Below are 24,776 nucleotides of genomic sequence, written 5' to 3' on the forward strand. Positions count from 1 at the left end.
GTTTGGTGACTTAAAGGGCCAGGCAAGGGTCTGCAGGGACACACCCACGAACCTGACAACCGCTTGCAGTCACTCTGTGTACAAAGATCTGATGCCTTAGCACATGGTGGTGCAGAATGGGGCTAGCCTAGAAACCCTGACAATGACATTGTAATTGCAGGTGTGGGGTAGCCCACAGAAAGCTTTACAAATGGGCCAAGTGCTTACACATGGCTGGTATCATCTACAGAAAGGGTAGGGCATAAACCAGCCTCGAGGCCCACAGAACACTTTAGAATGTCTTGGAATATACCCCCTGCCTGCAGTCTGGGTTGAGATTCCTATTTTGTAGGGCCCAGGAGTCTGTATTAAAGATGGCTGCAGTCTGGGGCTGGAGAGATAAATGGCTCAGCGGTTAAGAGCAACAATTGTTCCTCTGGAAGTCCCAGGTTCAAGTCCCAGCACCCACATAGTGGCTGGCTCACAACTATCTGTAGCTACAGTTCTAGGGGATCTGATACACCATGCACATAAAATAAAAACAAGTCATTAAATATATGTATACATATCTATATCTATCTATCAATCTATCAATCAATCTATCCATCCATCCATCCATCCATCCATCTATCTAATGTATGTATGCCTGGTGTCTTTTCTAGGGGAACCCTACGCAGATGAATGGTGCATGACCAGAAAAATGCGAAACATCCTAATACAAGAGATGCTGCTGCCCTCAAGTTCTCCTCTGTGTGCCTTTCTCATACTGGTGATAAAAATGGGGCCAGACCTACCAGCAGCCAGGGGCTGGACATGTTCACTGCCTCTGGTTCTGTCTTTGAAGAATGAAGCTGATGACAGTCTAGAGACCCAAAGGCAAGGGGAAGATGCTCACCGCAGCAGCAGGAGGATACGGGGTATGTGGTGTGCATGGTGGGCTTACAGGATAGAGATGTGTGGTGCGCACAGTGGGCTTACAGGATAGAGATGTGTGGTGCGCACAGTGGGCTTACAGGATAGAGATGTGTGGTGTGCACAGTGGCTTACAGGATAGAGATGTGTGGTGTGCACAGTGGGCTTACAGGATAGAGATGTGTGGTGCGCACAGTGGGCTTACAGGATAGAGATGTGTGGTGTGCACAGTGGGCTTACAGGTCGGGCAGAGTGCCTGCCAAGCCTGGCTCAGGTGCTAGGACACGTGTGACTCAAAGAGGGGGTTCTGTTCCTCTCTGTCTTGGCAGTCTGAAAATGGCATGGGATGATTGACAGTTCAGAGCAACAAGGCTGGGAGAGGTCAAGCTGGGGTGGAGGGAGGACCCAGGGAAGCACCCAGGGAAGCACCCAGAGAAGCGCCCAGGGAAGCTATACCCACCTGTACAATAGGGTTGTGCAGGCTCTTCTGAACTGGGCCGGGACTGTCGCCCTATAGCCAAAGGAGAAGAAGATGAAGCAGCAGACAGGACACACGAGGGCACAGGTGGCCCATGAGGATGGGGGTCTTCCCTGGAGGGGAGCCACCAACTCCTCCAGTGCTACCCTGCCTCTATGTGGGGATCCCACAGGAATGGCCCTCTGGCCCTTCCGCACAGCTTGCTGATGGGGCCTGGGCCTCATCAAGTCAGGGGACCTGAGGAACTCTCCCGCCTGGCCTTTCAACCCTGAATCCTTTGAGGAGGCTTAAGTTCCCGCCTTAATCGGTGCATGTGCTCAAATGGAAGGCTGGTTCTGCTAGACATTTGTTTTTCTTAGTAAAGAAATCAACTTTAATGGGAAAAAAAAAAGCCTTCTAAGGGGGAGGGAGTTGAGATCGGTGACAGACAGACACGTTTAGCAAGCCCCAGGTCTATTCCCCAGCACTGAAAAGGAAAAACAAAACAATACCAAACAAACAACAAACACACAAAATAAACAACAGACTCAGCAGACTGCATGGTCACTAACTTACCCTGAAACCAACACAGCGACTCCTACCCAGGCCGTCAGAGACTGTTAGTGGGATTTAGGTGTAAGTAGGAGCCAAGTGGCAGTCTCTTACAGAGCTCAGAGCAGGTAGAGTTGGGACTCAAATTCGGGGTGTCTCATTTCTCCTGGCTCTGTGCCTTTTCTAGGCAGGGTTCCACAGCAAGTGCGCACTGAGCCCCAAGCCTCAGGACCTGGCATTCACACAAGTCTGGGCCCCTTTCAAATCCTTCCTGGGGAACACCAGATAGCCCGTGGGTAGGTAGGACATTTCCATGGCTCGCCAACTAGATCCCAGGTGGGTAGGGAAGGGACCCTTAATAGCCTGTGGATGTGTAAATGTTTTTTATTATATCCCCAAATCACATCTGTTCTACCTGGGAGCCAACAGCCCATTGAGATTTTTTTTTAAAAAGGCATTACTAGGGCGTCTCCTGGTGATACTTTCTGGAATTACAAGCACAATAACCACAAAGAGATCAAGAGTCACTTGGACCAAAGCCTCTCAAACATCCAATGTCCCTGTACTGAGTCTTCATTTCAGCTCTAATTAGTGGCCAGAGTGTGAGGTGTCTGTGTCGATCTTATTGGTACCAGGTCAAATCCCCAAGGACAGAGAGACACCTGGACACATTTTCTGGCTTTTTAAGTTTACCTATGCACACCCCCGTCGAGATAGGGAACAGAGTGTTTGGGAGAGATTTAATAAATGGGCAGTTCAGCCTACAGTCCGGCCTCAAGGTTTGCAAACAAAACTTGGGCAGCAGGCAGCTGACAGCTTTTTTGCAAAGTACCATCTTTTCTAAATATATACAAGTTGCTTCTGGCACCACGTATGGGCTGAGGCTGGCCTGTGTCAAATGCAGTTCTGGTGGCAGAAGTCCTTCTCTGGGTAGATCTGCCAGCAGCATTCCTGTCCCCGAGTGCCTTAGGGTTACCAGTAGATGGACAGCATTGTCTGTTAAGGGGTTTTGGCTTAAGGCTGGGACTCTCCACCTGTGTACTAAGTAAGAGCAGGCAACTCCCTCCCCATTGCAGGCCTTTCAACTAAAAAATAGATGACAGAGACACTGGAGGGGTTTTCCTATGGTCTGTCAGCCTCAGCCTCTAGGCCGTGGAGAAGAGAAGACACACTACTTCTTCACAGCCTCTGGAAAAGAAGAGATGCTAGCCTTGTCAAGATGACGTGAAGCTTCTGGGCCGGTAATCCCATGACCGCCCAAGCAGGCTGGGATGCCTCTTAGAGATCTTGTGTGTGTGTGTGTGTGTGTGTGTGTGTGTGTGTGTGTGTAGCCTAGAGGCCAAATTCAGCATCATTTCTTAGGAATCATTCATTGTATTCTTTGAGACAGGGTCTTGCGCTGACCTGAGCTCACTGATTCAACAAGGCTGGCGGGGGTGGGGGGGGCAGGGAAGAGCCCCAAGGACCCTCCTGTCTCTACCTCTTCAGCGCTGGGATCACACGCACCTGATTAGTACTGTGCCTGACCCTTTAATGTGGATTCTGGGACTTGGCTCTTCACGCCTGTGCAGCGTACACTTTAACAACCGAGCCGTTCCGCCAGTGCTTGTAATCGTAGCTACTTTGATAATAAGCACTCTTGGTGATTACTGTGGATGGGGGAAGGGTTTCCCTCGCTCACACTGGGGAAAGCTGCTGCTTCCCATAACCTGATACATTTGCTTCTCATGCGTCACCATACATAGCACATCCCTCTCCTGAGCGTCTCGGGCCAAGGACCGTAGTCAGCAAGTCATGGCTTTCCTATGTTCGGTTGGCTAATAAAACAATATTAACTTGGTGTTTCTGAACATGCGTTCCCAGGCTGGTGGGGTGGGTCAGTGGTTTAAGAGCACTAGAGGACCTGGGTTCAGTCCCCAGCACCCAGATGGCGGCTTACCACCATCCTGTAACTCCAGATCCAGGGGAATCTGATGCCCTTTTCTGACCTCCACAGGCACCTGGTACACAGACGGTGCACAGACATACACATGCAGGCGGCACACTCATGCACATGGAATAAAAATAAATAAACAAAGAAGGAAAAACAGAAGGCCTCCCTATGTCCCCAAAGACACCTCTGTGTGTCATCTCTGCCATTAGGACATGGCAGGAAAACCCTTTGGGTGATGGGACATAATTTCAAAGTGGTCCCCACCTCTGACCTGTTGGAGGCTGACACTGTTGTTGGCCATCCATTGACGTTTGGGCCACCGGCTTGGGAGCCTGCGGTGGCTTGGCTATGGTTTGAGAGTGTCCTCCAAAGGTCTGTTGTACTAGAAGCCTAGTCCCCAAGGTCATGATGTGAGGTGTAATGGAAACTTTACGACGTAGAGTCTAAGAGGCATCACTCCTTTTATCAGTTTCCCAGCCTCAGCCATTTTGTTATAGCAAACACACAGTGGGACCAGAGCGAGCCCTCCTGGAGGGCTCATGTGTCTTAGCGCTGGTGCTCAGAAAGTAATTAAAAATAATGTTTGACCAACAAAGTCAGACAAGTTCACAGGACCTCTCTGCAGAGGCTAAATGTGTCTCAAATGACCAGAACCTCAAAATTAAAATACAGCAATCTGCTTCATCCCAGGGTGAAAGAAGAGACTCTATAGGGACAGGTGGTCCTGTGGTCAGGCCCAGGGTCTCAGGCAGGGCCCAAGACGGGGTGCACTGGGCAGGGTGCGCTTGGCAGGGCTCCAGGCTGTGCAGACCCTGCTTGCCCTCCTGGGCACAGGAGGAAACAGGCCTCATTTCTTTCTCTCCCCACATCCACCGCTTCTTGCAAAGGGAAAGAACAGAACGGGAAATGCCTTCGCCACGGCGTTCCCTGGGTGGACGAGAGGAAAGAGTGGGCACATCTTTATCCCACCCCATGGCCCAGCCGTTTCTGGGCAGGGCCCAAGAGCCCAGGCCCTGCCGCTGCTGGCCTTACGTTGCAGAGGGAGTGTGTCCGGTGTCTCGGGGAGTTGATGTCGCTCGGTGTAGATGACCGGTCGCCTTCGGCGGCAGAAGCATCAGAGATGACGGAGGGCTGTCTTGAGTGGCAGGGGCTCACCCTGACCGCTGGAAAACAGGGACAGCTGGTTAGTAAGTGACACGAGAGTGGCTGCCTGATATACCCATTGTATAGATCAAAACACTGAGTCGGAGGGAAGGTGAGTGTAGTGGATAGCTCTTCCCGTCTGCACCACAGCCCTGCTTGTTCTAGGGGTGACCCTCTCTCCCTTCCTTGTGATCCAGTTCATGTCCTCCTCACTCGGGGGAGGTGAGGGTCTGGGAAGTCCTGTCTGAATGGTTCTGGACACTATGCAACCCTGACCACAACAGAACCACAAATCCCAGACAAGACACCCCCAGGTCACTGTCAGCTCCTTTCTTTCCCCAACATCCCGGTGTCTCTGAAACCCAGCACCAAGTCTACCAACTGTCCTAGCTCACGGCAACTGCCATCTGTCCCCGTGAAGACCAGGATGGCCCCTCCACCTCCACTCCTCACAATGAAATCAGAGCCACAGGCTTTTGGCCACTGCAGAGATAATATATATATATATATATGTATGTGTGTGTGTGTGTGTATATACATATATACATACACACACACATATATAGCCCTGCTCCTGTCCTCTGAAGCCTGGAAGCATGCTTTAACCCTGTACACCTCACCAACCAGGGCTCAGCCTCCCGCTCCCAGTGACACCTCGACATGCATGTGGAGGTCAAAGGTCGACAGTTATTTTCTCCAATCACTGTCCACCTTTTAAAATGATCTTTTATTTACGGGTATGTGTCGGCTGTGTGCATGTGCACCAGCTGTGTGCAGTTCCTGCGGAGGCCAGAAGAGGGAATCAGATTCCCTGGAACTGGAGTCCCATGTTGTGAAGCCTCTCCACGTGGGTACTGAGAACCAAAACCAGGCTCTCCATAAGAACAGCCATCAATCTGTTCTTTATCTGAGAACCAAAACCAGGCTCTCCATAAGAACAGCCATCAATCTCGACAGCGGAGGAACCAGCTCTCCAGCCCTTTCTACCTTGTGGTCTGTTTGAGACAGGGTCTCCCACTGACCCTGCACCCTCTGGACTTTGCTTCCTTAGGGCGGGGATCACAGTGCACAGTGCCACGCCCACTTTCTTACCTTCTCATTGCCAGACTTTATTTACACAAGCATTGTCTGCCCCACCACTGAGTGCACCCTGGGGTCCTAATTTGCATTCATCTCATCGGGGCTTTCAGTGTCTCTCTCTTCAGTTGGCCCCCCTGCCGTTCTCTACCCCAGTCCTGCCAGCACCCTACAGATGGAGCAGGTTACCACTGCACCGGCTCCACCTCCACGCGCAGACAGCCCTTGCCACCAGTGAGCACGTGGCCCAGTGGGGAATCTCTGAATCACTTCCGATCTAGGTGGGCTCCTTTCCGGGCTGAGCTGCCCCGGGCATGCTCCTCACCCTTGATGAGCTATTGGCTCTTTATCTATTGTCTGAACGGAGGTGTCTGTCTGTGCTATTTTTTTTGTTTTTTTTTGTTTTTTTTTGTTTTGTTTTTGTGCCAACTTGACACAAGCCGGAGTCATCTGGGAAAAGGGGCTCTCGAGTGAGAAACTGCCTCCTTCCGATTAGCGTGTAGGGAAGTGTTGGGGGGCATTTTCTTGATTGGGGATGTGAAAGCTCACCGCGGGTCATGCTACCCCTGGGTGGGTGGAGGATATTCTAAGAGAGCAATCTGGGCCTTCTGTGGAGAGAGAAGCAAACCAGGAAGCAGGATTCCTCCACGATCGCTGCTTCCGGTCCCTGCCTCCAGGTTCCTGCCCTGATATTTCCCTTCATGAAACTGTGAAATGCCCGGTTGCTTCTGTCATGGCGTTTGCCACAGCAACATAAAGTAGACTACAGCATGGCTGGTGACAGCGTCTCCGCGGAGTATCCGATGAGACACCCGCTTACTGTGGTAGGTGCAATAGAAAGGGAAGAGGAGCGAGTCGCGTGGCAGACGCCTTCCCACGGACGACGTGGCGTGGAGGTGGGGGACGCCATGCATGTGGTTACGGAAGCACAGAGGGGTGGGGGTGGGGTGGGCGTGTGAAGGACGACAGCCAAGAAGAGGGCCTGCAAGCTTCTCTGAGAAGCCATGTTTAATAAAAGGCTCTGGGGTGGCTGCAGGAGCAGCACGGACAGGCAGAGGAGGAAGGGCTCAGAAGATGGTGGATTCTGTAGCCTGGGCCAACCCTAATTTAGTGTCAGACAAGGGACGGGGGACCTGCAGCCGTGGGCTGTGATCGGCTATTATTCTGTTAACTCTTACACGATTGTAAACTGCCTGTCTTCAACAAGACCTCTGTTCCCCCGCAGCCAAGGCGGACCAGAGGCTGGGGAGACACCTGAATCTTGGGACTGACCAAGAGGTGGTGGGCGACAGATCCTACTAGGTCTCAGCACCCCTGCCTAGGGATGTGTCGGATTTAATGTTTTATTAGGTCTTTAGCTCTGACCTGGCTTCAAAGGTCGGCTGGACCCAGTCGGGATCCCTGCAAGGGTCAAAAGAGCACATGGAGTCTCTGTTTACTGCAGGTGGCCTCCGAGTCTGTTTACAGTAGAGGTTCTGAGGCCCTGTGTGTCCCGTCAGTGGAGACAGTGAGGATGGGAAGGGACAGCTAATATTTACCAAGGACCTGACTGGGGAATTGTGTACACTTTACTTTTCTGACAGTCCTGGGAGGGAGGTCTCAGCAAACAGACACATGACACACTGCAATAAGAATTCAGCATCTCGGGCTGGTGAGTTGGCTCAGTGGGTAAGAGCATTCACTGACTGTTCTTTGGAAGGTCCTGAGTTCAATTCCCAGCAACCACACGGCGGCTCACAACCATCTGTAATGAGATCTGACACCCTCTTCTGGGGTGTCTGAAGACAGCTACAGTGTATTTACATATAAAAAATAAATACATCTTTAAAAAAATAAAAAAACAATTGAGCTTCTTGCTGGGGTGGTGGTAGCTCATGCCTTTAATCCCAGCACTTGGGAGGCAAAGGCAGGTGGATTTCTGAGTATGAGGCCAGCTTGGTCTACAAAGTGAGTTCTGGGATAGCAGGGCTACACAGAGAAACCTTGTCTTACAAAACCAAAAAAGAATCCAGCATCTCTCATACCAAAGGAACAACTGACCCTTGTGTCAGGTCATAGGCCACAGCATGAACCACCCCTCACTCTACAGTTCATCTGTCTTACCCACATGCTCCATCTATAGGGAGCACGGGGCTTGTGTAACTGCCCGTAGCCTTGTGCAGCAGCTGTGGGCACCTGGAGGGCCAGTCTCACTACAGCAGTGGCTCCCGATCCTCCTGATGCTGCGGCCCTTTAATACAGTTCCGTACTGTATAAAAGTTGTCATGACCCCCCTACCCCCACCCATAAAATTATTTTCACTACAGCTACTCTGTAACTGTACTTTTGCTACTGGTATGAACTGAAATGTAAATATTTTTTGGAGAAGCAGGTTTGCCAAAGGGGTCGCGACCCACAGGTTGAGAACCACTGGAGGACCTCCCTCCCCCAGTAGAGTCAGGGGACTGACCAGTGCACAGTCTGTGGTACACAATGGAGACTGGATTGGAGTGTGTACCGGAGACGGTGGGAACGGAGCCAGGTGCTTTTCTAAGTATCTGGAGCAAAGAAAGGTGTGTAACATTGATACTCTTTCTGTGTAACAAATGAACTGGCTACAGCTGTCAGTCAAGGAGCTCAGTACCCTCCCCTGCCAAAGGATGCCTAGGTAACCCAGGCTGGCCAATCAGGGCACTGGCTCTCCTAGGCACTGTGATTAGTTCAGGGATGGCTACGTGGCCCAAATTGACCAATGAGGGTCATTTGGTTCATGTCTTAGGCACAGGTGAGCCTCTGGATCCAGCTATGCCTGAAGGCCACCTCTTAGTAAATTCAGTTAGAATAGCCGTCATAGTTTGTCCCATGCTGCCCCAGGCCGGGCTGCCCTTCCCACTGGGCCCAGCGGCCTCCTCCTATGACTCCTCCCTATTGCTGGCCGAGGCCAGGTAGTGCAGGACTCACCTTGCCGGTCTGCAGGGTGGGGAGGGTGGGAGTGGTAGAGAGTCTGTTGGCTCTGCCTGATGGCAGCCGTCAGTGGGAGGTCAGCCTGCACCACCCATTCCTGGTTACCGTTGAGCACCGTCTCGCCAGGCATGGCGAGTGAATGTCTCTTGGGAACGTCCTTGGTCAGTGTGGCTAAGGACTGCTTGGCCTGGAGAATGGGCAGGAGAAAGGAGGAAGAAAGCGTAACTGGAGGGACCTCTCATGGTGCTGCCTGGCACCTCTTACCACCAGAGAAAGCCAAGAATTCTACTTCTGCACCAGCGAGCCATCTGCCAGTGGTGCGAGCCCCGGGTCTCACCCACGCTCGGCAGGGTCTCAACTTCAGTTCCCACTGAGAGCGGAGGGCCCAGGGGAGGAGGAATCCAAATACAGTCATCACTTCTGGGTTCTTCAAGGACACGTCAGGACTCTGTCTGTCTGTCTGTCTGTCTGTCTCTGTTTCTGTCAGTGTATACACATGCTCTTTTGAGTGAGGGCTGCACATCAAGGTTCCGATGTCTTTCCTCAGAAGCCACCCACTTCGTTTTTTGAAACAGTATCTCTCTCTAAAGCTCGCTAATGAGATTAAAGCTGATTGGTTAGTAAGTCCCAGATCCTCTGTCTCCGCATCACACGATGGTAGTTTGAAAAGATTGGCACTAATAGGGGGTGTGGCCTGGTTGGCGGAAGTGCGTCACTGTGTGGGCGGGCTTTGAGGTCTCCTATGCACTCAGGTGAAATCGGAGCCTCCTCCTGGCTGCCTGCAGGTCGAGAAGCAGAGCGGCTCTCCTTCAGTACCTTGTGTGCTGCCAGGCTTCCTGCCCCGTCACATGTGTTCTAAAGAGACTGACCTCAAGTCCTCACCCTTGGGTGCAAGCACCTTATCAACAGAGCCACCTATGACCCGAGGCGGGATTCTGGGCAGGCTCAAGAAAGAGGTGTAGGGGGTATCCTCGGGTAAACCTTGTTAAATGCAGGTTTCAGACTGAGTTTGGGCAAAGCGGAGGTCACACAGAGAAGCCAGCCCCGAGACTGTCAGGAAAAGCACCTAAACACCCCACAATGTGCAGGGCAGCCCCACCATGATGCACCCCAAGATGTACAGTTATCCAGGCCCCTGTTGGCAGCGGAAATCGTGGGCCATCACGTAGAAAGTACAAAGTTCAGAAGAGCTAGGCAGGTGGAAGGCAAGGCGGGTCTAGCCTGGGCTTCAAGGGACAGGCCTGAATTAGGGGAACCGCCACAAGTCTGGGTGCTATCCATGGGCTAACTTGGGGACAGAGAGAATGCCTCTGTGAAGGGCACAGGTCAGAGATGGCTTAGCTATGAGCTATGTTCCTACTCTACCAGGTAAGTGGGATTTTACCAGATAGGATCTTAAAGTGTGGTGGCTAAGAAAAGGAGCATGCATTAGACAGAGACTCAGGTATACTCAGGTTAGTCCAGGTTAGCCCAGGCTCCCACAGGGCAGGGAAGCTGAATGAGGAGGAGTGGGAGGAGGAGGGAAGGGCCGGTCACGACCTCCCTTTCCCAAGCATCCCACGCACATACATGGGAAGCAGAGGACCACCCAGACCAACCCACAAAACAAGCAGCCTTTGCGGGCAACACAAGAAAGAGGCCCGGGCAGGCTGGAGAGATGGCTCAGCGGTTAAGAGAACCGACTGCTCTTCCAAAGGTCCCGAGTTCAAATCCCAGCAACCACATGGTGGCTCACAACCCTCTGTAATGGGATGGGATCTGATGCCCTCTTCTGGATTGTCTGAAGACAGCTACAGCGTGCTCATATAATAAATAAATAAATCTTAAAAGAAGAAGAAGAGGAGGCCCCCGCATGATGCCCGCTCATTTCCACCTGGTTTCTCTCTCCCCTGGTGGATGAAGGACCTCACCTCAGGCGAGTCAGGAGGGGCGGGTGGGCCCTCTGTGTGGAGTGGGACATCGCTGTCTGACAAATGGGAGATCCCTTTGGGCATGGGAGCATCTCACTGTGCCCACACAGAACCTGAAATCTGAGAAAGATGGTTCCCTCGGGCTGTGTGGACTATCTCCCTCCCACCGGCGGCGGACACGGAAGGCGTTTCCGACTGACCTCTCTCACTGCGTATGTATGGCTCAGTGCTGGGAGCGCCTCTTGAACGCTGACCTCTCCCTGCTTCTCTTTTCTTGGCCTCTCCCCTTCCTCGAGCATCCTGGCCCTGGAGCACTGGGCTCTTGGGGATTTTTAAGTCATTTTTAATGACTATGCTCATGTGACTAAAACCCAGATAGAGCTAGCCTTGCCACGCCCCCTCCGCTGTCATGGAACGTTCTGTGTGGCCTTGAGCACATCCCTGCCCCCTACCCCACTTCCTATTGCACTTGTGGGTCCTGACTTCCTTCCAGAATCCCTGCGTGCTCCTGCCAGGCTGAGCTGCCCTCAGTCGCCTGCAATCTCAGCGGTTTGTGCTCTCAGAGATGGCTCCCCGGTCAGCCTGGACCTCACGGCAGAAAGGTCTGGGGCTGTCCACAGCACAGACGGTCTGTGCGGAAGTCTGTCGGGTGGTAAAGGGGATGAAGAGAATGTGTAGTCAGAGGGACGCCTGAAGGAGGCGGGGCCATCGTGAGTCCCCATAAAGCATCCTCCCTCTTCCTCTGGGAAGGTGTTGCCTGTGACAGTGCTCCAGGGGCCTCAGCAGAGGAGGGTCTGAAGCTTCGGGCGGGGGAGGGGCACTGCGAGTTTCTGGCTAGCGGAGAGCAGGCTGTGTACCAGTATGTTGGGAGCATAAGGTAGGGGGGCTATTCCTTAATACAGGGAACACCAGAGAACCACTAAGACGCTGAGACCAGGGCTCAAAGCACCAGGATGTGCTTCATCTATCTGTCTACAGGGACTGCGGTGAGCTGGGCACTCATGGTCTCTCCTGGCTGCAGGAAGTATCCACGGGAGATGCAGGGAAGGCAGTCTTCCTGCCTTGACGGCCCTCGCCACTAGGGGTCAGCATTGCACAAGGCAGCTGCCCTGCTCTGGGTGGCTACCCGCTGAAGCAGGAGTTTTGCAAACTATCAGGTCAGTGCAGCACACAAATGCCAAGCTAGCTGTTTTTGTGTTTCCATTACGTCCTCCCCAGAGCCCTACAGGGCATCTGCAGGGATGGAGGCCCCAGAGGTCAAGCATCTTACAGACCCCAGAGGTCTGTAAGTGCACTGTTAGCTAGCACTGGCACCCTGCTGGGTAACATCCCACTACTAAAGAGTCACACAAGGGAGGGGGACCCAGAGAGCACACTGGGGAAAGATGCTGCCATGCCTGATGGCCCGACTTCAGTCCCAGGACCCACGTGTTGCAAAGAGAGAACCAATCGTCTCCCACAAGCTAGCCTCTGATTGAAACACACATTGGTGCGAGTGTCACACATACACACACACTGGGTCCTGGGGGCTTTCAAAGCCTTTTTATCTTTGTGTGTTCTGGCTATATCTAACCATATCATGGGGAAGGCAGGTGCCCAGTAACCAAAATGGCACAGGGAATGGCCCGGGTCACACTGGCAGGCAAGGCTGAGATCCCGGGACTCTTCTATCTCTGTCAGAGTCCCAGATTTGCTACGATCCTCATGCATGTACCACAATGCCGTACATTTTGAAACATGTTTGCATAGATTTCAGTGATTTTAGGTTAGTACAAAAACAACAACCAACCAAATCCATCTTTTTTTTTTCACTCGATGACCTAAGAACGATGATTTTGCTTTAGATACACTTGAACCAAAAGCCTTCTTATATCCCATGTAAATAAGTAGCTAGATATACATGTAGGTATATGGCACATACATAAACATAAGTGTATGTTTATATGTGTATATGCACAGACAGGTAGATACTGTCATTTGTAATCCCAGACTCTGAGATATTAACATTGCTAGGTGTTTTACCAAACGATTATGATTATTTTGGACCAAATTACACCTTCCCATTGCTCCACATTTCTGCAGTCTCTTGGGACGTGTGGTCAAGTGAGGCCTCCCAGGATGCCTGTGCTCCTGGCTTGGGGAGGTCCCCAACTCAGGAGTGTCATGGAGCCCCTGCCCTCCCTTTAGCCTCCTGACTGCCACCCTCTCCCTCAGGGGCTCTGCGTGGTCCAGGCTGCTCCTCTGTGGCCGGCGCGTGCTCACCATGGCTAGCTCGGCCTCCAGCTCCTTCATGCGGTTGTCCTTGAGGTCCAGCTGGGAGCGCAGGGCCGCAGCGTGGTCCGTGGCCTCCTTGGCCTGCCGTCGAAGCTCCCATTTCTCTCGCTCCAGCAGGTCCTTCTCCTTGGCCAGTGCTTTGACAGCGTCCTCACTTTCCTGTGGTGGGGATGAGAGAGGGGGATGGGTTGTAAGGCTGTGCGGGGAGGACTCATCTGGGTGGGTGGGGGAGTGGGGAATCCCCCAACACAAGGCTGAAAGCCCTGGTGTGAGGTGGGAAGGCTATGGATGCCTCCAGAGAGCACTTTCCTCATAAGAGCACTTTCCCGAGAAGAGAGCCTGGGTAAGGCGTGTCTCTATACAGAAAATGGGGGCAGGGTGAAATATGTGTGACTCTTTTCAAAGAAGAACTTCATGTGCCGAAGACAGTGGAGTTTGATAGAGTTGGGGTGAAGGAGAGTTTGTCATTTAATTAAATCTATCTATGTATCTATGCATTTGTCTATGTATCTATGTATCTATGTATGTATGTATCTATGTATCTATGTATGTATGTATCTATGTATGTATGTATCTATGTATGTATGTATCTATGTATCTACCTACCTACCTACCTATCTATCTATCTATCTATCTATCTATCTATCTATCTATCTATCTATCTATCTATCTGTCTGTTTGGTTTATTGCTTTGAGGTGTTTTGCTTTGTGTTTTGAGTCAGGGTCCCTACGAAGTCCAGGCTTGCCCCCAACTCTCTATGTAGCCGAGGATAATTTTAAGCTTGTGATTCTCCTGCCTCCAATTCCCAAGTTCCAGCCTAGTTTCTGCAGTGTAGCACTGGGGACAGAACCCAGGGCCTCACACCTGCTAGGCAATCCCTCTGCCAACTCCACATTCCCAGTTCTTGCTTGAGGAACTGTATCAGAGCAAGACAGGTCCAGGAAGGCACCTGAAGCGGTGACCGTCCGGGCTACCACAGGTCCCTGCTGCCACCCTCCAGGGCCGTCGCTGATGGGACACTCAGTAGTAGCCTGTCCTTTCATGTTCTATGAGGAAGAAACTCCTCCTGCCACCTGCCCAGGCCCCTCTCAGTTTCCTGAATGAACCATGGCTGCCAGGGGTGGTGACAGCCAGGTGTAGGGCAGACCCCAGAAGCTGTGACTGACCCTGACCTCTGAACAGGGGCTATTGAAAATGCGGTCTTCTCAACAGGATGGTCCTTGGGAGTACTCAGCCCATCCTACCAAACCAGCACCTCTAAACAAGATCCAAGGTCCCCACCACCAAGGCCAGGAGGCCGAGGGGTACCAGGTTTTCTGCATGGATGTGGCTTCCAGCGTGTACGGCAGTGGCTGAAGTTCTAGAGAGAATCCTGGCTCTGCAAACACCTGCAGGCCAGCATGGCCTCAGTTTCCCCATCTGTCCAGTATGCATTCTGAGATAGCCTTGGGGCCTGGGGCTCCGTCAGGAAGCTCCTCATTCCCTAGGACCCCTGCATGTACCTCCTCTTCCAAGAAGCCTTCCCTGAACACTGGCTTAGGGTGACAGCCTAGCGCTGTCCCCAGTCAGTCCTTGCTCACACCTGATGCTCATCCACCAATAGAAACGTGAGGTAGACGCAGGCACATAGCGCTGTGCTTGCTGAGGCTATGCTGAAGAGACAGATCTGGAGCAGAGCTAGGCACCCCTGGGAGCTGACTGGTGACCTTGATTTAGGAGGAGGACTCACTAAGACCCTTGGGATCCTTTTTATCTCTGAGGTTTTGCCGGTTTGGCTGGTTGTGAGCAGACTTGAGCCCTACACTAGGTGAAAAGCGTCCATGGGTATTTTCACCTGTGTCTCCACGACACTGTTCCCAGGCAGAGGCCAACAGGCTCAGCAGTGGCAGTCACCAAGTATCCTGGGCAGTGCCACAGGCTCTGCATGCACAACTGTATTTGAATCTCATACCCATCCATGAAGTGGAGATTCCAATTATTCCTATTTTACAAAGGGGTAAACTGAGGCCCAGAAGAGCTGAATCATTCTCAGCCCACTGCTGATCATGGTGGAATCAAAGAGAACTGTGGAATTGCTTCCCTGGGGATTGGAACCGGATAGGGCCTAGGGACTACAGGTGCCTGAAATTCACAAGGGCAGGATAAGGCTAGACCATTAGAGGACAAGGATAGATCATTAAAGCCTTGCAGGCCAGGCTAGAGGCCTCATATGAGCAGCGATGAGAGGCCTCGCTGCGGGAAAGGAAGGGTGTGGTGGGCGGTGGCAACAGAGGATCTTAGACTCAGTACCAGGACTATCCCGTATCCAGCTTGGAGCTGGCTGTCTGGCCTGCGACGAGGACATCTCCAGCTGGGTTTGCAGACAGTCCCCGGCTGCACTCAGGGGACAGGGTGTGTGTCTTTGGCACAGTTTTCTGGGATGTCGCAATTCTAAGACTTTTCTGCACAGGCCAAGTCCTAGCTTTGCCAGCAGGCGTTGAGCCCCTGCTGTCCCCACCTGCTCCAGCTGCGGCCCGGAGAGGTTCCGGAAGAAGCCAGTGAGCCACGGCAGGCTGAGAGCCTGCAGCCAGTGACTGTGGAACCAGAAACTTCTATTAATATTGCACATTTCCTTCACACATAACATGCAAATTATGTGTTGGTAACCAGATGCAAGATCTTGAGAGGCTGGATGAAACCAGGGCTGAGGTTTCAGTTTCTGCACAGTATCTCTAAATACATGGTAGAACACCTAACAATGATCTCCCAGTGAGGGGTGGAGGGACCAGTTCTGCAGTAGACTGCCTGCCTAGGTCACATCAGGGACGTCCCAAACTCATTCTGATCACCATGAAAATAAATAATCGGTCTCGATCAGCCACCAGACTCTTGAGCGTCTCAGTCTTGCTATCTGCAAAGCGGGCCCAGGCTGCCCCGTGACAGGAGGCCATTCAGATGCTACTCCCCTATGTTGCCTAACCTGATTGCATACCAAGGCAACAGTGGGGACGGGACACACAGAGCCATCACCGGGTGACACCTGCCCTGCTGCTTAGAGCCATTTGACCTTAGGGAGGAAGAGTTCTGCATGCCAGGGAAACGTCATCGAGAGTCACCTGTGGTGAGCATGTGAGGATCATGTCAATTCCAATCTAGCCTCGGCCAACTGGCCTCTAACTGCAGCTCAGAGGTGGCCTCTGTGACCGGGCCCATTGTGCTGTCTGCCACCTCCTGTCCCCAAAGCTGCAGGCTCAACTGTTAGGTTTGAGTCAGGAATGCCACCGTCGCTCACAGGCTTACATTTTGCCTGCTTGTGCCCCGGCCGGTGGCACTCTTTGGGGGAGAGTGACACCTTCAGGAAGTGGGGCCTGGCTGGCAGAAGTGGGGAGGGTCCTAGAGGTGAGCCTCTGAGGCTTTTATGACTGCTGCTGCTCCAGCCATTGCTCTCGACTTCCAGCCTTTGTGCTCTGCTTCCTGGTTGGTCATGTGAGCACCTCTGCTGTATGGTCGCAGTTGGTATCAGGACCTCCGAAATCTGTGACATCACATAGGCAACAGAGAGACCTGCACACCTGTTGCCAAGGCAACAGCCACCATGTTCCCAGAATCTACTTGGCTCACCTCTCACTGTTACCTGTGGGGATATCACCATCCACCTATAAAGAAAGGCCCCTTTGAGATCTCTCTCTCTGTCTGTCTCTGTCTGTCTCTCTCTGTCTCTCTCTCTGTCTGTCTCCCCCCTTCTCTTTCCACCACCACCTTGCTTGTCCTATTCTCTCTTAATAAACCTCACGTGGAACTGTTTGGCCTGGTGTGGTCTCTCTGGAGCTGAGTGACGGTCACAACAGTCACACTCCCTTCCCCAAATAGATCCTCCTTCCCTCAGATTGTCAGGCCTTGTAGACCCGGCGACACATAAGGAGCACGCACACGAACAAACGCTTCTACTCCAGGCCCACGTGTACAGCTCGACGGCAGCCCTGCCCACATGGCACATGGAGGACGGAGGTCAGCTCACAGAAGCCACCTCTCCCCTCCCATCATGTGACTCCCGGGAATTGAACTCAGGTCATCAGGCTTGGCAGCAAGTGCCTTTGCTTGCTGAGCCATCTTGTTGGCCCAGTTTTTCTGGCCTGCACAACAGTGGTCGAAAACACCTTCTCAAGGGTGGCTTGTGGGGCTGGACAGATGGCTCAGAGGTTAAGAGCACCGACTGTTCTTCCAGAGGTCCTGAGTTCAAATCCCAGCAACCACATGGTGGCTCACAACCATCTGTAATGGGATCTGATGCCTCTTCTGGTGTGTCTGAAGACAGCGACAGTGTACTCACATACATAAAATAGATAAATCTTTAAAAAAAATAGTGGGCAGGAGTTATGCCCTGCACACTCTATAGGAGTCTCACTGACCAAATCCCTCATGTCATTAGAAACTCCTCCTCTCCCACAGAGCCTGGGGTGGTGAATCTCAGCTGTCAACTTAACAGGAAATGGGTGTCTAGGGGGCTCTGAGAGGGAGTTTCTAGATGGGGTTCACTCAGGTGGAAAATCCCACCCTGACTGTGGGCGGCGCCATCCTACGGGCTAGAGGTCCAAACTGAATAAGTATCGAAGCATCCATCTCTCTCTGCTTCTTGACTGCAGATGCAACATGGCCGGCCACCTCTTCGGCCACAACAGACGATATCTTGCAACTCTGATCCAAAACCAACCTTTCCCCCATGACATCACTTTTGTCACGTGTTTTATCATGAGAAAAGTACTTAACACAGAGCCCAACTCTTGAGATGCTTCCTCCGTGCAGCCCTCGGTGAGCCCTCTCTGCAGACAGAGCGCCCTGCTGTCTCTAGATGTTCCGGGCTAGGGCTAGCTCCGCCCACTTCCGTAATGTGGTTATCGATGAGATGCATGCTGGGTGCTCAGTGTCTTGGTCCTCACAATAGCTCTGCACCTTCCACAGAAGGGGAAACTGAGGCTCTACGGTGAGTGGGAGGTCCGAGGGTGTGCCCAGAGGAAGAGGGATCTGCAGCTGCTAGATTCCTGAGTCCACACTGCTGGCCTCCTAGGGACACAGGGCCCAAGCAGGAGCTGGGCTGGATTTCTTGGATTGCTCAGAGCAGATGAAGACACCAGAGCCGCCAAGGGTGCTGCTCTGGGACTCAAGGCAGAGACCATGCTTGGCTGAGAGCAGAGAGGAGGTTGTGTATGTCTGAGAGAGGAGGGCAGGACGAAGGGACAGGAGAGGGAGGGGGTGAGAGGGGAGGGCAGGGGTCTAGAGAGACACAGACCTTGCGGTGCTGCTCGTAGTTGCGGATGAAGTCTCGCAACTGCTCCTCGCGGCTCTCCAGCGTGGCGTACAGCTGCTGCATCTGGCTCACCAGGTCCGTCTTCTCGCCCTTTAAGCGCTTCCGGTCAGCTTTCATGGCTGCGGACAGGACAGGGGATTCATTAGCTCCCGATACCCAAGCCGTTCCTCTGGGCATCTTTTGTCTAGATGAGAAATGGGGTTCACCTGATACAGTGTTTCTCCTGGAACCCCGCATCACTGCAGTGTCCCAGGCTCGGGACCCAGGCTCGCTGTGCGAATGCCCTGGTCATCTCTCTGATTTGGCTGTCTACAATGGAAGCCCTGCTGGGCTGCAAGGCCAGCGTCGTCGTCGGAGGGGTCTCATACACAAGGAGTTCACGACCCTGTCTGTAGCTGAAATGAGCCCCAGGGTCGCCCCACTGAGCCCGCAGAACAGCTCAGTCCAATCCAAGACTCCCTCACAAGCCCCACTTGATTATTAACATGTAGGGTTCAATGACATGTAAGATAAGACCCGGACAATACGGACCACACAGGATAAACTGGACTTCTGTCAAATTAAAAACTCTCCTTCACAGGGAGGCATGGTGAGCAAGAAAAGACAGCCCACAGAAGGGAGAAAATACTTGCGAGTCCCTTATCCAATAAGAGACATCTAGAATATGAATATATATATACATATACATACATGTATAGAATATATACATATATATATATACATGTACACACACACACACCCTCAATTAAATCTAATTTAAAAAAGACCCTTAAAAATAAATTCTCGTAACTCGACAATACCACGACAACCGTTGGGGCTAGAGAGATGGCTCAGTGGTTAAGATCGCCTGCTGCTCTCTCAGCGGGCCGAGTTCATTTCTCAGTACCCAGCAGGCAGCTCACAACTGCCTGTAGTTCCAGCTGCAGGTGGGGGCATCTGAGGCCATGCCACCGCTGCACACAGAGTCACAGGGAACCCCATGCAGTGGGGACTCCAGGGCTGGACAGCATTCAAAATTCCAGCTTTGAGCCCTGAAGGAGCCGGGCTGACTGTCTTCTCGGCAGCCAGCTTGGCTGCGAGGCAGCTGAGGTCACCAGGGCTGGGTTTCCAGACCTGCTGAGCTAAAAGCCTGCAGGGTGGAGCTGAGGACAAAGCCAGGCCAGCTCTCCGACACGGTGCAGCCTGTTACCAGGGAGCCTGGCTTTAAGAAACTCCAACATCCAGGAAGGCAAAATGACAGAGTGAGTGAAGACCCTCGCCGACTGGTGCCTGAGTTTGAACCCTGGGGCACACATGCTGGGAGAAAACTGACTCCTGTAACTTGTCCTCAGATTCCTTGCACATACACTACAAATAAATAAATGATAACCAACCAAACAACCGAACAAATAAAAGAAACTCCAAGATCCAAAATCCAGGCTGCAAGCACCCGACGAACAAACCATTGGGCATCCACCTGCTATTCCCTGGCATTTCAGATGCATTTTTATAGAGGTGGGTGGGTGTCCTCTTATCCCATCCCAGAGGGGACGTTATGGCCGCACAACCAGTTAGTGGCATAGCCGGGGCGCCCCAGGGCTACAGACTGGCAGGTGTAATGGAGACAAGAGGACTTGAGGACTTGGTTGGTGCCCCCAACCCTTGCCGCCTTTGTCCCTGTGGTTAGAAGCTGAAGCCCCAGGATTCTGATTTGTCGCATCACCAAGTCTTAGCCTGTGAGAACCAATCTTTGCTCTCAGCTGCTTGGACGCTCACCAGCGTGGGGATGCCTGGAGACAGGACCCCATGTCCTGTGTTTGAGGGGCTCCCCATGATGTACAAGCCAAGGTATTCTCAACTCACAGGAAGTGGGTCCTGCTCTAAGACACCGCGCCCCGTCCAACTCCAGCTGTACCCCACTAGGCCTCCAACCTAGACTCTAAGAAAGCTTTGGGAGTGAATGTCATGTTTCAGTCGACCTAACCTACTTGCCTTAACTCCGTGTCTATGGCTATGGTGGGATGACCTTACAAAAGTGACTTAGGAAAGCAAGTGCTCATTCTGCCTGTGGTTCCAGAGGACAGAGGCCACCATGGTGGGTTGGCATGGAAACGGGCGGAGAAAACCTGCAGCTGCAGAGCTGGCTGATCACCTGATCATGGTGCACCCACGCCACAGGGAAGCGAGTGAGAGAGCGAGAGGGTGGGAGAGGCTGAGAGCGAGAGTGTGAGGGGGAGGTGGGCACGGAGGGAGGGAAGCAGGGAGGAACAGAGGGTGCAGGAAGTGGAAGCCATCAAGGCTCTGAACTCTTAAGGCCCACCCCCAGTGACATACTTCCTTCAGCAAAGTGCTACCTCCTAAAGGTTCTGTAACCTTCATGAACAGCACCACCTAGTGGGGATTGAGTGTTAGTGCATGAGCCTACGGGGGACACTGCTCAATCAAACCACCAGATGCCACTGAAACTATAAACACGAGACCAGTGTCCAGTCAACACAAGGCTTTCTCAGCACTTGGGAGGCAGAGGCAGGTGGATTTCTGAGTTCAAGGCCAGCCTGCTCTAGAGAGTGAGAACCAAATTTAAAAAAAAAGGCTTTCTAACACACACACAGACACACACATGTGGAGAGAGAGAGAGAGAGAGAGAGAGAGAGAGAGAGAGAGAGAGAGAGAGAGTGAGAGAGAAGACAGAGAGAGAAGAGAAAGGTCTTGTGGTACCCTGGATCTGTCATCTGCCATGAAAGACCCCGTTCAAGGAAACTGATAGAGAGGCCCTGGTAGCCCCTGGGGTGCTATACAGGCTCAAGGTGAAGATGTTGGCCTAATGCCCAGCAAGGCAGCAGACAGCAAAGTGGCCAGACCAAAGGTGGGCACGGGGCCCTCACTTCAACAAGCAATCCTCCACCTCATAAGAAGTCATTTAAATCTACACACACAACCCTGAGGAGGACGACAGGCCCTCCTCCCTGGCCCGGTTCCATAGCTACTGTAGATGCCCTGAGGAGGACAACAGGCCCTCCTCCCTTGCCCGGCTCCATAGCTACTGTAGATGCTACTGAGCTCTTTCTCCCCAGGTACACTGCACGTGTGAGGCTTGCCTCTCTCTGGGGTGAGTCTCCTGAGGTGGCAGCCACCAGCGCTCTGTTCCCAGAAACCGGCTTCACCCAGACAGGTCTCATTCCAGCAACCAGGTCACTGGAACCACTGCCACTGCTACAGCGACAGGTGTTGTCATGCCCTTTGGGCTCTGCAGGGTCATGGTGTGTGCAGAGGGACTTTAAGCTCCGGGAGACCTGGGGCGAGTCATCCGTCCTTCAGAGCTTTGCTTTACTAGATACTGCAATGATTATGGAGCCAGAGAGACTGGCTCAGCAGTGAAGGGTACAACCTGGTGTTGCAAGGGACCAGAGGTTAGCGTCCAGCACCGACCTAAGGCAGTGGACAACCTTCTTCTGACCTCCATGGGCACCTGCACCCACAAGTGCATACAATACACGTAACACACAAGTAAAAATAAAATCATTAAAAAAACCCAAACCCAATCCAAAAAGCTAATGATTCCTGAACTGTGACACTAGGGTAGCGCCAGGCACCATGCTAAGGCCCTACTGTTAGGATTCTGTCTAAGCTCCACCCCACAGTTACCTGGCAACAACCAGGTAGGCCTGGCCCACTATAAGGGGGGCTTCTTGCCCCTCCTCTCCCTCTTTCCTCTTCCTCTCTTACTCCTGTTCCCTGCTTGCTTCTCTCTTCCCCTCCCCTCCCCCCCCTCTCCCTGTAGTCATGGCCGGCCTCTTCTTCTCTCCTCTCTCCCTTTCTCTGCCTCTACTACCCTCTTAACCACCTCCCCATGCCCTGAAAAAAACACTGTCCTATACTATACTGTCATGTGGCTGGTCCCTCAAAGGGAAGGGATGCCTTGGCATGGGCCCCATTGAGGACCCCCTTCCCCTACACCTCACCACATCCCCATAGAACACATATTAACACCCCTTATCTTTTTATAATCACACCACCTATGGGTTCTTGTCACCTGTCAACATCCTTGTGAAGTCATCATACACTTCAGACTAGAGACTTAGCCATGCTTTAAGCATCAAAGATTACCCAGCCCCCGCCCCGAATCTCCAGTCCCCTTGGTTCTGAGTCTGAGATCACCCACCCAAAGTAGGTCCCATAGCACATGGGAGGGGACAACACCCTGTCCATATGTGTCCTTGGGCTCTGGGTGGGGCTGAGGCTGTTTATGCTGTTCTGGGATGCTCCCCCCTCCCCGGCTTCATGCACACTGCTCTATCAGTGAGGTAAGGTCCAGTGCAACCTGTTTCATGGAGGCCCCAGGGTTAAATTAGGGGGGAAGGAGGGAGGAGGGGGGAGGGAGAGAGAGAGAGACAGAGAGACAGAGAGAAGGAGGGAGGGAGACAGGGAGGGAAGGGGGAGGGAGGGAGGGGGAGAAGGAGGGGAGAGAGAGAGAGAGAGAGAGAGAGAGAGAGAGAGAGAGAGAGAGAGAGAGAGAGAGAGAGAGAAACAGGTCCTGGCCTCAAAGCAAGGATACCTTGACCTTGATTGCTGTCTCACTGCTGTTATGAAAACACACATCATTGCAGACAGCACAACCCACCACATCCCCACCCACCCAAACCAGAGGACCATTTATAATTCCCACGTCCTGTCCCAATGCTCATTCTGAGATGCAGCCTTCCTCACTTGGCATCTCAAGGGACCCTCTGAGGTTTCCCTGGCATCTGGGGAGAACCCCAGAGTCAGGGGCCTCCCCAGATGCCAGGATTCTCTGTCCTGTTGGGTGAGAGGCCTGAGATGTCACCGGTGTCTGACCTTGGGACCGCCTCTGCTTGTAAGGCTCTGGATCATGAGAACTCAGCAGAAACTCAGCGGACCACTGGAGGAGAGGAGCTTCTCCTCAGCTCCACCCTCCCACACTGATCCCTACTGATGGAAATGGAGACCACACCCCTTTCCCCAGACTCCCTGAGTCCCTGAACTTGGCAAGGCCCCCCTCCGCGCCCCCCCTTCAGGACTTTTCCAGTATCACACCAATGCTATATCCAATCTCTGGGCTCCCGGATGGCTAACCCCTGTCTCAACCCTTTCCCTTCTAGAAAATTCTATTTTTCTTTTTCCTTTTGCTGCAAAATGCTCTCAAGGGCCACTCACTCTAGCCCCTCAGTCACTAAGGGGCCCTCGTGACTTCTCCACATTTGGTCCTTTCTAAGTCATGGGAACCCTGACAGGGAAGCCTGTCAGGCTATGCCTATCTCAGGCTGCTTCTCTTTGGTCCTCTGCCAGGCTCTCAAGGCCACCATATCTGGATGGGACAGAAGATTACCTTCCGGGCCCTGCCAAGACCCATCATCAGGAGAGGGTGGGGGGTCCCAGAACCCTCTTCTAAGATTCCAGAGAGTGGGGTTACCCTAATTGCACTAGGTATTGTAACCCCATACACCCCACTTTTCACAGAAATTCTAAACTCCCAGTTCTTAACTATTTTTAAGCTCTTAAATGTCCCCGATAGCTGTTGTGATCATAAAAAGAGAAAGCGGCGTAAGAATATGTTCTATGGGTGTGTGGGGGAAGGGGGTGCCTCTGCGGGCCCATGCCGAGACATCCCTTCCCCCTGAGGGACCAGACACAGGATGGTATAGTATAGAATAGAGTTTATTCAGGGCATGGGGAGGGGAGTTAAGAGGGTAGTAGAGGCAGAGAAAGGCAGAGAGAAGGAGAGGGTAGAGGAGTAGAGGCCGGCCATGACCACGTGGTGAGAGGAGAGGGTAAGTATGCCAGGTAACTATGGGGTAAATTTAAGATTTATGTGAATCTGAGCGGTCTGGCTCTGCAGATACCACCTGTGTGACCCTGGATACGTTCCTTACACTCTGTGTGTCAAATGTGGAAACTTCCTTTACTAGGCGGAGCTTTAGAGGGAAGCAGGGCTCCTGGCTGCAGCAGGTGCTGGCCTTTCTACCTGGCTGTGCCCAACCACTGCAGGCTAAGGATGAAAGCTGTCAGGGGTGGACTAGGTGGCCCCAGGAAGGAGAGGCTTGATTAGAGGCTGCCGGACCTCACGATGGGAGTCTTGGAGCCTCGGGCGAGAGTCTAGCAGGGGAAGGCCAGGCCATCGGGCCAGCCAAGGAAGAGATTATAGACACGCAAAGGACAATCAGAGCCCCAGCAGGCCGCTCACCCTCCTCACACCAGGAAGCCCTGGCGGGCGGCACTTCCTCCCCTCCCCCAGAGGTCATCAGCAGGAGGGAAGTGGGGGGCAGGGCATGATGGGAGGTGTTTGTTTTCCAGGCTTTGGAGGGGAGTCCAGG

General features: G+C 52.7%; 1 protein-coding gene across 2 annotated transcripts in view; it reads right to left on the bottom strand.

Annotated features, from left to right (window-relative positions):
- Positions 1-24,776, bottom strand: part of Kazn (kazrin, periplakin interacting protein) — a 381,811-nt gene that overhangs the window by 39,089 nt on the left and 317,946 nt on the right. For both annotated transcript variants that reach the window (XM_052177976.1, XM_052177977.1), the window contains exons 3-7: positions 18,448-18,584; positions 13,169-13,339; positions 8,994-9,183; positions 4,866-4,996; positions 1,352-1,402 (exon numbers count right to left, since the gene is read on the bottom strand). In XM_052177976.1, the coding sequence (XP_052033936.1) occupies positions 1,352-1,402; positions 4,866-4,996; positions 8,994-9,183; positions 13,169-13,339; positions 18,448-18,584 (680 nt within the window). The remainder of the gene's footprint in view (positions 1-1,351; positions 1,403-4,865; positions 4,997-8,993; positions 9,184-13,168; positions 13,340-18,447; positions 18,585-24,776) is intronic.

The sequence above is a fragment of the Apodemus sylvaticus genome, chromosome 3 (assembly GCF_947179515.1).
Source record: "Apodemus sylvaticus chromosome 3, mApoSyl1.1, whole genome shotgun sequence".
In the NCBI taxonomy this organism is placed as follows: domain Eukaryota; kingdom Metazoa; phylum Chordata; class Mammalia; order Rodentia; family Muridae; genus Apodemus; species Apodemus sylvaticus.